The sequence below is a fragment of the Danio aesculapii genome, chromosome 3 (assembly GCF_903798145.1).
Source record: "Danio aesculapii chromosome 3, fDanAes4.1, whole genome shotgun sequence".
NCBI classification, from domain to species: domain Eukaryota; kingdom Metazoa; phylum Chordata; class Actinopteri; order Cypriniformes; family Danionidae; genus Danio; species Danio aesculapii.
Window position 1 is genome coordinate 22,302,542 of NC_079437.1, and position 15,351 is coordinate 22,317,892.

The 15,351-nt window shown below is 34.8% G+C and overlaps 1 protein-coding gene across 1 annotated transcript in view; it reads right to left on the reverse strand.

Moving 5' to 3' along the window:
• rapgefl1 (Rap guanine nucleotide exchange factor (GEF)-like 1) overlaps positions 1-15,351 on the reverse strand; it is a 78,251-nt gene that overhangs the window by 13,797 nt on the left and 49,103 nt on the right. The window contains exons 8-13 of the mRNA XM_056453376.1: positions 14,213-14,310; positions 11,455-11,577; positions 9,019-9,197; positions 7,087-7,177; positions 6,301-6,351; positions 4,118-4,205 (exon numbers count right to left, since the gene is read on the reverse strand). Of these exons, the coding sequence (XP_056309351.1) occupies positions 4,118-4,205; positions 6,301-6,351; positions 7,087-7,177; positions 9,019-9,197; positions 11,455-11,577; positions 14,213-14,310 (630 nt within the window). The remainder of the gene's footprint in view (positions 1-4,117; positions 4,206-6,300; positions 6,352-7,086; positions 7,178-9,018; positions 9,198-11,454; positions 11,578-14,212; positions 14,311-15,351) is intronic.

The following is a 15,351-nucleotide window of genomic DNA, read 5'->3' on the forward strand; positions in this document are numbered from 1 at the left end:
TATAAGAGTGATGCCTATTTTAAATATTTATCATTTCAGAGGGACAGCGCGTCGGCATCTATCAGCCTGTCATACTGAGCAGAGCAAAGAAGGTTGACGTTGTCCATCCACAAGATGGCAAAGAAGAAACGCCTGCATCTATTTGGCGTCTTTCCTTATCACAAACACAACAGTAATCAGGTAATGATTGTGTTTCTTTAGCTTTTTCGGGGTTAATTATTGTGATCTCCCGATTGCAACAGAGAAATACTGGGAAAGCGTCTCTGTAGACTGATGGCACTTCATGTAGTTCAGCGTTATAATCTTCAAATGTGAGCAAAATAACCTGTTTTGTAATCACTTGCGACATTACACCAGAGAATCATTCAAATACTAACTCTAAAGTGGCATTGGTGAAGTAGCAACGGTTTCTGCTGTTCTGACGTCAGCTGCAGATTTGAATGAATGGCGGAAGAAAGTAGTTCCTCATACAAAAGGATTTTTGAGACTCTCTGTGTTTGATTTTCTTTTTTATATACACGATTTTGCCATCAAACTGTTGTATAGATGCAATATCACATGAGTAGCAGTGCGATATGGCTGTATATCAGCACTGGTGGGACACTAAGGCACTCGGCCTGCAGCCTTCTGCTAACGCACACCTCCCACCAGTGCCGATATACAGCCACATCGCACTGCTACTTGTGTGATATTGCTCATATATATTTATTTACTTTATATTGAACTGTACTAAACTACATAAACTACACATAACTAAAAATAAAATAAAAATGTAGATGCATAAAAACAACCAATATACTAAATATTTATAATGTACTAAAAAATAAAAACAATAATAGCATCTAAACAAAATCATTAATTAACAAATGCATTTCATAATTATGTGACTCTTTGGTTTTGGTGGAGATTTTTCTGATAAACAGATTAATTATCACATTACTTTTAATTTATGCATCACACTTCACCTCCTAACCCGCTTCTCTGAAGCTTGAGGCAGTTTTACAAAAAGCCAAACATTAAAAATGCAGCGTGTGTCACATTTCACCCTGCCATCACAAACAAAGCTCCCAGAAGACCTCTTCAGCCTTCTTTTGAAGGTCACTCTTTTACCTCCAATGCTCTGACAAGTCCACCCAAATCATATTTAATGTATTCGTCTAAATTTATGATGAAAATGCAGCTTCTGTCCTCAAGCATAAAGCGTCATCAGCATAATCTGATTCACTGAAAAATGTGCCAAATGCTTTCCAATTACACATCCAAACACGTACAAGATGTTATTATTTCAGACCAGTCGACATTTCTGGACACAAATAACAATGTCTGTCAACTTCTAACATCTTTATTCCAGCAGACGCTTGACAATTTACAGGTTCAGGACAGAGGCTCCCGCAGGCCACAATGTTCATATGAGTTAAACACCAGATAAAGCTCCTGTCACCTCCTGTCCAATAATCACTAGAAGCTCCTTGAGAAGAAACTGTCTCATATTCATTAGGAAATTTATAAAGCTAGGTTCACACCAAATACAAAGAGAACGCACACACACCACATACATTTTATTCAAATTGACTCTCGATTCTTTTTTGGAATTGACTCCCACCCCTTACCAATTGTCCTGATTGTAAAGCCGCTGTTTTGCATTAGATTTCTCATGTTCCGTGTAAAGTGTGTGTCAGACTGAAACACAGAGCAATGCTAAGCAAAGACTTTGATGCTGAACTGATCCTGACAGGCTTGAGTCATGAGAACCTACAGGGAAGGAGACTGAGAGGAAAAAGACACAGAGGACAGATAGGACAGCACTTTAACAGATGTGTGTAAAAATGTGCAAGAGTAGATAGTTAAAGGTGTGTGTGTGTGTCTCTCTCTGTGTAGATACAATTTTAAATTCTGGAAGGAAAAACAATAAAAGCACATCTGATCTAATGTTTAGAGTAAGACATTTATACTCACATACCTATAGAGTGGAGACACATATACACACATATATATATATGCATATATATATAGTAGTTTATGCAGTGACAGTAATGGTATTGTTTTCAAAAACTTGAACTTGCTGACCCATTTTCAGGCCCCTACAAGTTTTACATTTGTATAGGTTTTCAAAGTCATTTTAGCTGAACATTGTGTTTGGTGCTTTTATACACATTTTTTTTCATAATTAAATATCTAGAAATATAAAGCAATGTTTCTAAAGTTAATAATATAATAAATGTTTCTTGTAATTTATTTTTCATGTTCAAGTCTGAAAATTAAACCTACCATTACAGGAATAATTTGTGTTTTGAAAATACATTCAAATGCACAGTTATTTTAAATAATGTGATGATGTATATGTTAAAGAGAAATTATTTAAAAGGTTTCCATAATCACTAGTTCAGAACATACACAGATAAGTGTAGAAATTACAATTACAAGTAGGATTTGATGATCTAAGACTAGGATGACTTGTGCCTGTGCATTTATACTGTATTTTCTGTACCATACTGTATATGGTGAATATAAGAAACTTATTTTTAAGCATTTCAGAAATTAAATAGTATTCACTTAAACTTAAAAAAAAAACACTAGTGGGAGAATGTTCAAAAAATATGCATCAGTGTGTCGATTTCCAGCACTTTTGGTGTTACAATTTGGGAAAATTGCCTTGAGCTTTTTTTTGTTGTTTTTCAGTCACAGCGTGTACATTTAATGAAGCTTTTGAAGTGTGGGTCAGGTTTTTTCCATTCATTGAGAAACCAAATATGCCTTAAGCAGTGATTCTCTGCTGGTGATCCTGCAGGTGGGCCGCTTAAAATTAATCAATATTATACTTTCATTTTTGGATTATTAATATGCTATATTGAAATTATCAAAGAAATGGACTTTCTACTGTTCTGTAATTTCTTAGTGCAAAAACAGCCCATGATTGCATCTGTGACTAGTACACGCAAGTCTGTTCATTCACAAACTATGTGTGAAGTGAAAGTGAAAGTCTCTCTCTGTGTATTTTTGTGTGACCAATTATATATATGTATATATACAGTTTGACGGCATAATCGTGTATATAAAAAAGAAAATTAAACACAGAGTCTAAAAATCCTTTGTATATGAGGAACTACTTTCTTTTGCCATTCATTCACATCTGCAGCTGACATCAGAAATCATTGCTAATTCACCAACATCAGAATTTGAGTGATTCTCTAGGGTAATGTCTAAAGTGATGACTGTAAAAAGTCATTTTGCTGACATTTTAAGATTATAAGGCTGAATGACATGAAATGCCATAAGTCTAGATCCGTTTCCCAGTATTTCTCTGTTGTAATTGGGAGATCACAATAATGAATAGTTAACCCCAAAAAACCATAGCAAAACAAACACTACCAGATTACTGTTGTGTTTGCGATAAGGAAAAATGCTAAACACATGTGGACATCTTTAGTTTTACTGAACTAGTCTGTTATATATATATATATATATATATATATATATATATATATATATATACATACTTTTTTTATTAAATGCTTTTATAATAGAAGGCATATGTATAAATGTATTTTTGTTAACAAATAAAGGTTTAAATGAGCATTTCATTCAAACATTTTAGAGAAAATGTCAGACAGGTAAGCCTTCAAAAATCAATCGAAGAAAGAGGCCCTGAAGTAAAAAAGGTTGAGAAACCCTGCCTTAAAGCACAAATAAATTACAGAATTTTGTCCACAAACTCATTAAAGAGCCAAAAGCATTGGACAAGAATCTGAAAATGTCAGAATATTTCTCTAAGGGTTCGTTTTTAACTTGACAGATAGAAAATACCATTAAGAAAGTTTAAAATAAACCAGCAGCGTCTGTCCCTACATGAATGCACATGTGCCTTTGTGTCTTGTGCATGTTGACCTGTGCTGTGTGTTTGTCTGCAGGGGTCTGCGAGTCTGCATGTAAAGGATCAGAGGGGCGTCAATTAATGAGGCGGAGTCTTTCACAAGCACTTCAGATCACAGACGCAGACGCAGCAGGGGCTGCTTTATATGAACACATATGGACAACAGCTGGAGGAAGAGACACCGCTGCTACTGTACTGTGTAAACGCGTGTGTGTGTGTGTGTGTGTGTGTGTGTCGAGGACTCACCCTTGAGCAGTAGTGGGGTGAAGGGTATGAGTGGGGCTCTCAGACTTGCTAGAAGGTCTCGGTATGATTTGTGGTTCCTTGAAGGGTCCTGAGGAATACACAAACAACACCATCATCATGAAATATGTCCATAAGACGCGTTTCATTGCTCAGAGGTTATTTCTTTCAGCATTTGACATAACTAGACTTAGTGTCAAGTGTTAACAGTGCTGTATGTAAGTTTTTGACTCTTCTAAAGCAGAAAAACACCATCATCTGTTTGCAGATATTTAAGAAACTGCCAAGTTTATCTGAAAAACAATGCTGAAGTCTGTTATTCTGCTTTAAAAGCGTCTTTTTTGTCCTTGTTTTAGTTCTTTTAACCGGCCCAATGCCAGTTTAGCCAATTATATTTCAGCACCCTTGGTAGCCTTGTTGGAAATCCGCATACTGCATTTCATTCAGAAAGACTCTCAAAGCATGCACCCGTGGCTGAAATGCGACCTCCGGTGGACAGTAGCAGACTCCAAAATGAGACGCAGATTCAGAGTTCCACATGAGGTTATTAATTAGCAAATGATATAAATATTATAAACGTAAACATTAGGTGAGCAGGTTACATTGTAACCCCGTATCCTAACAACACACTACGTTATGAGATTTGCAGTGATCAGACGAAACATGATAGAAATTTAAATGCAGCCATTCAGAAGCTCAGAATATGCACGCACACACGAAATGGTAAGGTTTATTATCTGATTAATACATATTAAACCTCTTTAACATTATAGAAGCTGAATCACTCATATGTTGGTTTTGAATCACAGCTCTGTTTATAAACTGTTTATTTTATTTGCAAGATCTGAGGTGAACTATCTGCTGCTGCTTTCAGTAGTATGGCATGTAAAATGACATACAAAGTCACATTCTTAGCATTTAACACTGAATAAAGCACATGAGGTGTACCTGAGGTAAACAGCACTGTCAGTGTGTCCTGTTGTTCAGCTGTAAGAAATAAAAGCCGTTTCTAATATATTAATTTAAGGTGTTGACTAGGATCATAACACCTCTTAATATGGAAAATATTCCCTCTATCGCGTGCCGTTATTTTAATTTAGAACATGGCTTAAATCAGCCTTTAGGCTTGATCATCAGACTCGCTCCTCAATCTGGCAAACTGCGCTTGTGTTTGTGTTGATCCAGGAATGTAATATTTAGTTCAACCAATGGGTGTCAAGTAGGCATGTTTTCAAGGTATACCACGGTTTGGAAAAGTCAAGGTTTTGTTCCTAAGGTTTTTTTATTTACATTGTTTTGTTGTTTTTTTTAGGACAACAGTATCTCCAGCAGAAAAAGATCTCCAAAGATGCCATTTTAAATTGTAAAGAAATCTGTGTTTTTGAAACTAATGAAGAGAGAACAAGTCAATCATTTGATTTATTTAGCCTGACACATGTTTACTATTCCAAAATATTATAAATCTTTCAAAAAATTAAATATTTTGTTTTCAAAGTTTTTTGTTTTTACCCAGACATTTAAAAAGAATATATTTTAGAGCAGTAATCACAATACCATGATACCGTGATATTTTTATCCAAGGTTATCATACCGTCAGAATCTTATACCAGCCCATGCCTAGTGTCAAGCTTACATACTGCATCTTTAACTAAGAAACAGAAGTATTCACTTTTAAATAAAGACAAATGAAAATAATAAATCTCTTTTGTTCTATAAGCATTGAGTAGACAGTATGAGTAGTTATGATTAAGAGATCTCAAACTATGCTCACATTTGTAACGCTCAAAAGTTAAAGATATTATTGAAATCGTAATTTTTATAAATATTTGAATATATAGTTCGTTAAAATTTCATTTGTAATAACATTGTAAAATTGCATTTAAAAGTAATATATTAATAATTTTTTTATTTATTAATAAGATTTTTAAATGCAACTACATTTCAAAATAATAAATAAACAAACAAAAATAAATCATGGATTTCATAGTCCATACTGACACCTCTAACATTTGATCTTGGCAAACCTGAGCACAATCACTCAGAAATCAAAATGTCTTCCTTTAATTAGACAACTGGGTTATTAAAAGGTACCCCTTGAGGTAGAGTAAATGGTAAGTACATTTAAATGTTTAGGTGAACTATCACTGAAAAGGCAATGCATTCGTCTGTTTGTTTTTTCCACTTACCGCAATGCTCTCAAACTGCTGAAACTGCTTCCGGAACTTTCCTGGCAAACCCTGACAAAAACACACAAACACACACACAATCAGTAACTGACACACTTCACATGCCAAATAAAGCTGTGTAAGGAATAAGTAAAACAGCACACAAATAATGAGGGTTTGTTTTTAATCAAAAGGAACAAGAAAAGTATAATCTAACAGGTTCTGGTTCCTTGAAGTGCCTTGAAATGTGCAGCTTTGTTTAATGTAATGTAATGTAACTGAAACAAGAATACAGGGTGGACACAACGTAGCTCCTCCTTATTTTAAAAACAGCCAATATAGTTTTGTTAGATTCAAACAGCCAGTTGAGTTTAGTTAGCCATTCAGACTCATTGAGCTAAAGCACATCTCACTCATGACAGTCACCGTCTATAATGCTGAGTCTGTCTAACTGTTTCTCCACTTTAAAATACAGCATTCAGTGTGTCTTTCAGATGGGATGGGTCCGAAACCTTTTGTGGTCCATGCCACATTTCATCTTCTCCATGATGTGCTCCAACAATGCAAAATCAGAGTTAATTCACCCCAATGAAAACTGCATTAAGACTAACATATTGATGCTCATATGAACACTCCCACCCCCCCCCCCCCACCCCCAAAAAATGGTGCTTTGATTTCAAGTGGATGTGGAAATATTTCCTACAGCACCAGCAAATTTGGTTGAGTTGCCATGACGACTGCTAATAGTCTCCTTCCAGGAATAGAGCTGTGCGAGAGACTGAAAGATTGACAAACAAACGCACTCACTTCCCAGGTCAGACGCAGGCGGCTCACGGCAGGGTTATCCAGACCCAGAACCAGAGCCAGAAACGACAGCAGATCCTGCTGCTGCTTACATCTGAAACACAAACACACACACACACATATACACTTTAATAAATATTACAGCTTGCTCAAAACACAAAACTTTTAACAGTAAAATAAAAATAAAATATTAAAATTAATAAACAAAAGCTAAACTAGAAAAATTTTATTACTAAACAAATAAAAACTAGTTAAAAAGACATATATATATATATATACACAGTAAATGCTATAACAGTGCAAAACTATAGTAAACAATAGTATATTAAGTTACACTTTACAATATGGCTATGTATTAACTGATATGAACTAATAATGAACAATACTTAACAGTCTTGCATTTATCACTCATAGTTCAGCCTTTACTAAATCATCATTAACATCCACAGTTGTGCTTGTTAACATCAGTTACTGCACTGTGAGTTCACTGATTTTCATTAACTGGCATTAACCAAGATAAATGCATAGTGTAGTAAATATAGTATTCATTGTTTGTTCATGTTGGTGGATGCATTAATAGATTCTTATTGTTAATTTGTCACTGTATATTGTAAATACAGCATTAATAAAAATATTATTATAGTATATTACATTATACACTAATTTAATATATACTATGGAAGATTACACTAAAATAACTATGGAATGTAAGTAAGGTGAATGAGCATGGAGAGCCTTAAAAATAACAAAAACAACAGTTAAAGAATCTCTCTCACTCTCTTTCTGACCTTTAGAATTCACCTGTCATTTCTTTCCTAGAGGTACTTTAAGACTAAATGCAAATGAGCTGTGTGACGATTGGCTAATGTCATGCGAAATGAATATTTCCGCCCACTCCTGCTTTCTGAATACTGAACAGGTGTTGATGTATGTGGGTGGTCATATGTTAACATGTTCACGCTTCTGACGTCAATACCAGGACCGTTTCTGAATAATTCATCACCTTCAAGAATTGGTTCTACATGTACCCTTTACAAACTGGTGCTTTCCACACATTTCATCCATCAAGAATACAAAAGCAATTTAGTAGAATTAACAAATTACTTTCAGGAGACTAAATAAAGCCCAAAACTGGAAACAATCCTGCAACAATATTACTGACGTGTTGAACATAATATATAGGGAATACAAAAAGAAAATAATCTGGGTTATAAATGCTGGGTTATTTCAATTCCAATCCAAATTTGGGTAAAATATGAACAAAACATACAGCTGAGTTCATTTATTTCATTAAACTGATTTAACCAAATTAACCAAATTTTGGGGTTTGTCCTTATTTAATCCAAATTTAAGTTAAAATTATCCTGAATTTTTTAGTAAATTGGCTCGTGATACTGATGTCTTGATAAAATACTAAGCATATATATATATATATATATATATATATATATATATATATATATATATATATATATATATATATATATATATATATATATATATATATATTTTAATCACAAGCCAAATATACCTCTGACTACGTGTGTGGATATTATAGTGCAACCATGTTTAAAGGGAGAGTTTAAACAACCTCATGTGGTTTTAAACCTTTGTGAGTTTCTTTGTTCTGCTGAACACAAAAGAAGATATTTTGAAGAATGCTGGTTGCTGTTACCTATTGACTTACATTGTAAGAAAAACAATACTATGGAAGTCAATGGGTGTCAGCAACACGCATTCTTCAAAATATTTTCTTTTGTGTTCAACAGTAGAAAGCAGCTCAAATATGTTTCAAACAAGTGAAGGACGGGTAAATGATGAGCTAATTAAAATTTTTAGGTGAACTATCCCTTAAATGATTTGTTTCGGTTTATTTGAATGTAAGTTGCACAAACCAAAAGAGAAGCCCATAACTGTCTCGTGCAGAAAACTCACAAGGCTGCGATCTTGATGAATTTGCGCAGCAGTTGTATCCTCTTGGGCAGTGACTGGCACTGCAGGATCTCGGTGGCCACCCAGTGCTGGACTTCACTGCAGCGCTGCAGGATCAGCTCCAGGTTTAGGGGGCGCCAGCGAGCCTGCTCACCGTGAAACACGTAACACACAAACTCCACCTGTTCAAACAAAAGCACAGAGGGAAACATTGCATAACGGCCTGTAAAGGTCTGTTGTTTTATATGAACTTTGCTATGCGAGTAGCCTTGAACTTAAACCCGTTTCCTAAGGCACACAACTGATTGCAATGGAAAACTACTACTGCTGAACAGTAGCATCTGTTTGTCTTTGAGATATGTCGATGATCATTTTTAGGATAGTGTTTTTTTTTTTTATTGTTGGTATAATAGTGAGCTAGATTTTGTTTTCATTTGTAGTAATTTTATGTGTTATTTTCTTATGGTTTGATAATCTATTGCAGTTTGTATTTATTTATTTTTAATATATTTGTTTATTCATTTGTATGTATTGTATGTACATATTGTTTGTTCATTTTAGCACATCAAGTTAAAATAAATGTATTTGAGAAGTATTTAATGTTGTTCTTCTTTTCAATATTTAGTCTCTTAAAATATCAGTCGAAATACCTATATTTTACATAATATATTTACATATATTCATTCATTTTCCTTCGACTTAGTCGCTTTATTCATCAGGGGTTGCCACAGCAGAATGAACCACCAACTTATCCAATATAAGTTTTACACAGCGGATGCCCTTGTATGTGTGTGATTGAGGGTAACACCCACACTCAAGCACACACATACACTACGGCCATTTTAGTTTATTCAATTCACCTATACTGCATGTCTTTGAACTGTAAGGGAAACCGGAGTACCCGGAGGAAACCCACGCCAACACTGGGAGAACATGCAAACTCCACACAAAAAATGCCAGCTGGGACTTGAACCAGCGACCTTCCTGCTGTGAGGTAACCATGCTAAACACTGAGCCACCATGTCATCCATTTACATATATATATTAACTTTATTTTTAGTAACTTTTGTGTTTTAAATTCTTTTATTTCAATGAATTTTCTTATCAATAATTGTCCTATTTTAAAATTTTGATCAAGGTATTTACAGTATCATATAATATATTTTATGTTATCTAAGAATTATTCCCTTTAGGTTTATTATAGCTAAAAACTAAATCCATTTTGGTTAAAACAATATGTACATATTTATTATTTTTTGATTAATAGTTCAGGTACCAACAACATTATTTAATATATTTTTATAAATGTACATAGAGAAAACTCTACAATCTGAAAATCATATTTACTTGTCAATGACATTTAATTCAATAGATTTATAACTATATTTAAAATGTTTGAATATATATATATATATATATATATATATATATATATATATATATATATATATATATATATATATATATATATATATATAATAAAACCAACCAAATATATAAATGTTCTCCCCGTGTTCTTGTGGGTTTTCTCCAGGTGCTCTGGTTTCCCCTACAGTCCAAAGACATATGGTATAGATGAATTGAATAAGGTACTGTAAATTGTCCGTAGTGTATGTGTGTGAATGGGTGTTTCCCAGAGATGGGTTGCAGCTTGAAGGGCATCTTCTGTGTAAAACATATGCTGGATAATTTGGTGGTTCATTCCGCTGTGGTGACCCCTGATTAATAAAGTTACTAAGCTGTAAAGAAAATGAATAAATAAATAAATGTTACCAATTTTTGAGCTATTTCGAGTCTAACAAAAATGTAGCAAGCTACTAAAATATCATGCGTTTTAATCCCAGAATGATATGAAATGCCCCTTGAATGCACAATAAATATAAACACTACTAATAAAGTTTAATGCTGAGACAAATAATTATACGTCTCCTGGGAATCTCTTGAATTTTTACTGTCATATGATTTAGAAGCAGACTGATAGCCTAATATATTTTGATATTATTGAAATATTTTGGAGCGGCACTGTGTCGCCCCACAGCAAGAAGGTCGCTGATTCGACCCTCGGATAGGTCAGTAGGAATTTCTGTGTGGAGTTTGCATGATCTCCCAGTGTTAGTGTGGGTTTCCTCCTGGTGCTCTGGTTTCCCCCACAGTCCAAAGACATGCGCTATACAGCAGGTGAATTGTGTAAACTAAATTGTAAATGAGTGTGTATGGGTGTTTCCCAGTGAAGGGTTGCAGCTGGAAGGGCATCCGCTGTGTAAAACATATGCTGGATAAGTTGGCAGTTCATTCCCCTGATTAATAAAGAAACTAAGCCAAAAAGAAAATGAATGAATGAAATATTTTGATATTACTATGTGCACAGTGCTGTTTTGTACTCTGTGAGTGTGTATATATATATATATATATGTAAGTACAGTAAGTGTGTGTGCTGACCTCATGCACGCAGCTGAAGAGCTCCCAGTCGAACACTACCAGCTGATTGGCCACTTCCTCCGCGCTCATGTCATGCAGTTTACTGTCTCCTGGTGTCCAGTGGATCTCCTCAGGCAAAGGGATCTGGCACACAAACCCAACAGCACCATCAACACCACACAATAAAAGCCTTTCAATAACTTCCAGACTTAAGTCCTCGATATTTGCTTTGTGTAAAATTTTAGAGTGCAGTTCAGCCTCACTCTGTTCTTCAGTCAAGCAATGTTGGTTCTCTCTGTTTGACTTGTGATGAGACACTGCTTTTAGTTTGTGGTTAAATAAAACAAGATTATCTAAATCCTACAAAATCTCAGAGTCACAGGAACGCTTTGAACAGTAGTGTGTTTGTACATATAGTTTTATTCAGCCAGTTATCATGATAAAAAAAGACATTTTAGAAAAACGTATACTCTGTAAGAACTGTTTGAATCTGATTGGCTGATGGACATCCTAAAAGCCCTGGTCAGATCACAATTTTGTCACAATTTTCTTGACCTTAGGTGTTGTAGGGATTTGTAAACAACAAACGGGCGTCGTGACACAAAGATTCAATCGTGTCTTTTCCTGTAATGTGGCATAGTTCACGACAACCGATACTATGCCTGCGATGCCTCACGACACCATCTCAGAAAGTCTAGCACCTTCAATTTTAATGTGTCATGTGGGTGACACTGGGCAATAGGAGCATGTAATTTCTCAACTATATTCACAGTGATGCCTTTAAACTGCGGGTCAGGTAATCAAAAAACAGGCTGCATATATACTTATGGGTGGGTCACGAGTGGTCAATTATTGGTTATGTAAACTTTAACTACTTTCTCTAAAATATTAAAGTGTTTTAAGCAGTTTTATCTGACATACTGGCACAAATATGCAGAGGTCTTCATTCTCACAATGAGTTTCTGAGTTCTCTCAGGCTTCCGACAGAGTTTGTTCTTCCGAGGTAATCTGGCAACATGTTTATTGCTGTGAATACATTGTAAAAGCCTGTCTTGCTTATTCAAATTACTTGAGTAAACTAATTAAATTGAAACTCACCAGCAATTAATGATTTTGTCATTTAATACAGGTCTCTCTGAAACTGATATTTCACTCATTTTATTTAGGCTAGCTTTTTTTATTGAACAAAGCAGTTTGCGCTTTGGCTTTTTTGAACATAACGGACTGATTTTGAAGCACTTCAGCTCAGATGTTATTTTTATTTATCTTGTAGATAACGGACCAACAAAAACTACAATAAAATTAAGATTATACCAAATGAAATGTGTCAAAAAGATATTTTTTCGAATAAAAATATATGAATAATTTTTTTGTTTGTGCCCGTCCACTAAACTGTGCAGGTGGATGATTTGTTTTGCTCCGTGGAAAATGAGGATTTAATTATTGCTTCACTGTAATTGTTGTATCACAAACCTCTTTTTTTATATATGTCATTATTTTTGTCTTGAGCATCTAATTTTTCCTTGGTGCTGATGTGCTTTCATTTTCTCTGTCTCACTCGCAGCAAGTTCAAGCGAGGAAGTGTTTAATAACCCATGGCTGGAAAATATACATTTAGATTTCAAAGAAAATATCTTAATATCAAAAAGGAAATATACGTTTGATTCTATCAATGTCATAACAAACGCCCCTAAATAATGTAGCCTAGTTGTCAGTGTTTATGGAGATTGACATACGGTTTAAAAAAAACACTGAAATTAAATAAGATAAGATATTGTTATAGCAACACTTGTGACTGCTTTGGGAAATAACACTCATCGTAGACATCACGGGATGACTGATAGTGAAAGAACGTGTAATCTGGCACATTTATTACTCACGACAAGTTAAGATTTAATCAAGACAAAATCGCATAATCTAACATAGTGACCTGCATAACCGACAATACAAACATGTCTTGACCGAGGCTTAAGGTGTCCAATTATTTTTATATAAATGCACATTTAAAGTAGTTTCAGGCAGATTTTGAATGCATTCCAGTTCAATATCACTACACTGAACCGTTTCAGTCATTTCATATCCTACAACATGCTTAAATCTAAACAAAACAAAAACACAGAAGACTTTGCATGACATGCATAAGACACGTGTGCTACACACAGCAGTAGTTTGAGGACAGAAATCTAACAATAGTCTTGAAATACAACATCTGAACGGTGTCTTTAGTTGTGGAAATCATGGTATAAGTGGAATATCTAACTCTGTTAATCTGGTCTGTTGATATATAAACGAATTATGTATAGCGAAGGTGCATCACCATCTTGAGCATGTATTATTTTTCTGATAATTCAACAGCTTGTCAATTATTCCATTATATTTATTTCAAATTAAACAAACTTACAGGTTCTTAGATTAACTTAAAACAAAAAATAGTCTAATAACCATAAAAAATATTTTAAATACTGTATTTTCCTGTATTTTATTTGTAAATTCTGTACTTGCCTTGAATTACCTTGAAAAGTATTTCTGTGATTTTTCAATGTCACAAGAAGTTTTGTGTATTAAAAAAGGTTAATGCTGAATAGTATTGCACTTTGTAGATATCTGCATCACTGCTGAATTTACCCAGCAGTAGCTCTTGATGTTTCACATAAAACAATCATAAGTCATAATTGCAGTGCAGCACCAAGCATTTATGGTTGCTATTTATGAGGGTCTCCATGGCAACTCCGACACCCCTCCTCCCCTCAAACCCTAGCATCTCGCCCACAGCTCTCACCAGGCTCTCGAGCTCCGCCGGCTCACAGGCGAACAGGTGGGTGTTCACACCGAGAGTGGTGAAAACGGCCTCGTCGCTCGGACGGAACACAGCCTTCTCTGAACAAACACACAGCAGAGATTACATTACAGTCACACATTACTGTCGCTGCAGGAAACACTGTGTCCCCAAACACTGACTCAAGGTCTGCTGGGTTTGAGGATTTTCTGCTTGCACCTGGTATTAAGATGCATTTTGGTTGATCGGATCACATGTAAATGAGAGACACATTCCCGTTTATATCGGGTGACCACTTTTGAGCAGTTTCTTTACTATGGATGAGTGTATATGTTGGATTTTTCTGAACCAATATTGTGAAATAGGCTTGTTGACTTTACATAACATGAAAGAAGACCACGGAAAATAATACAAAGAGCAGCATTTGTTTATGCTCTGATAGCTGTTACAAATACACTGTGTTTGTGCTAGAATCGGGACTGGTGAGAAAACATCAGGCCTTTTACGGTTTGACCTTCAAACCAAAGTTATGGTTTCAAAACAGCAAAGTTTAATCCCATTTGGCTAGCATACTTAAACAACACGTCCTGAAATGTTTAAGAATTAGGTCAGTAGATGGAGAAGAGCTGGTCTTAAGTGGCTGTTCAAATGCATTCAGCCACATGAGCATTTACTTTACACATGCGATCCTATCAAAATGTTTTCCACTGCCTCTGGAAGTGGTCAAAAGCTCAAAACATTTCACAACTACAGTGTAATAACGTCTTAAGGCCCAAGGTGTTTTTTACATGTATTTTTTTATTTCTCTTTGCTATTTGGGCTCATTGGAACCTAATTAGAATATAAACCTAAGTATCATCTTTAGATATGATGTACTTTTAGAGAAAAATGATGTCCATATACAGTATGTGGACTCGTGGTCCGAATTTACATAAAACACTTTTTCCTGAATGTTTTCTAATGCATATATAACATAGAATTTTTTTTTTTACTTGCTTTGACTATCAGAGAGAAAAAAACAACATTTTTTCCCATTTTGGACAGTTAAAAACAGTGTTTGGGACATTTCATATGCTGCAAAACAGTTGCAGGATGATACTGCATGTAACATTCAAAGTATTTTAAATAGCCACTTAGGAGCT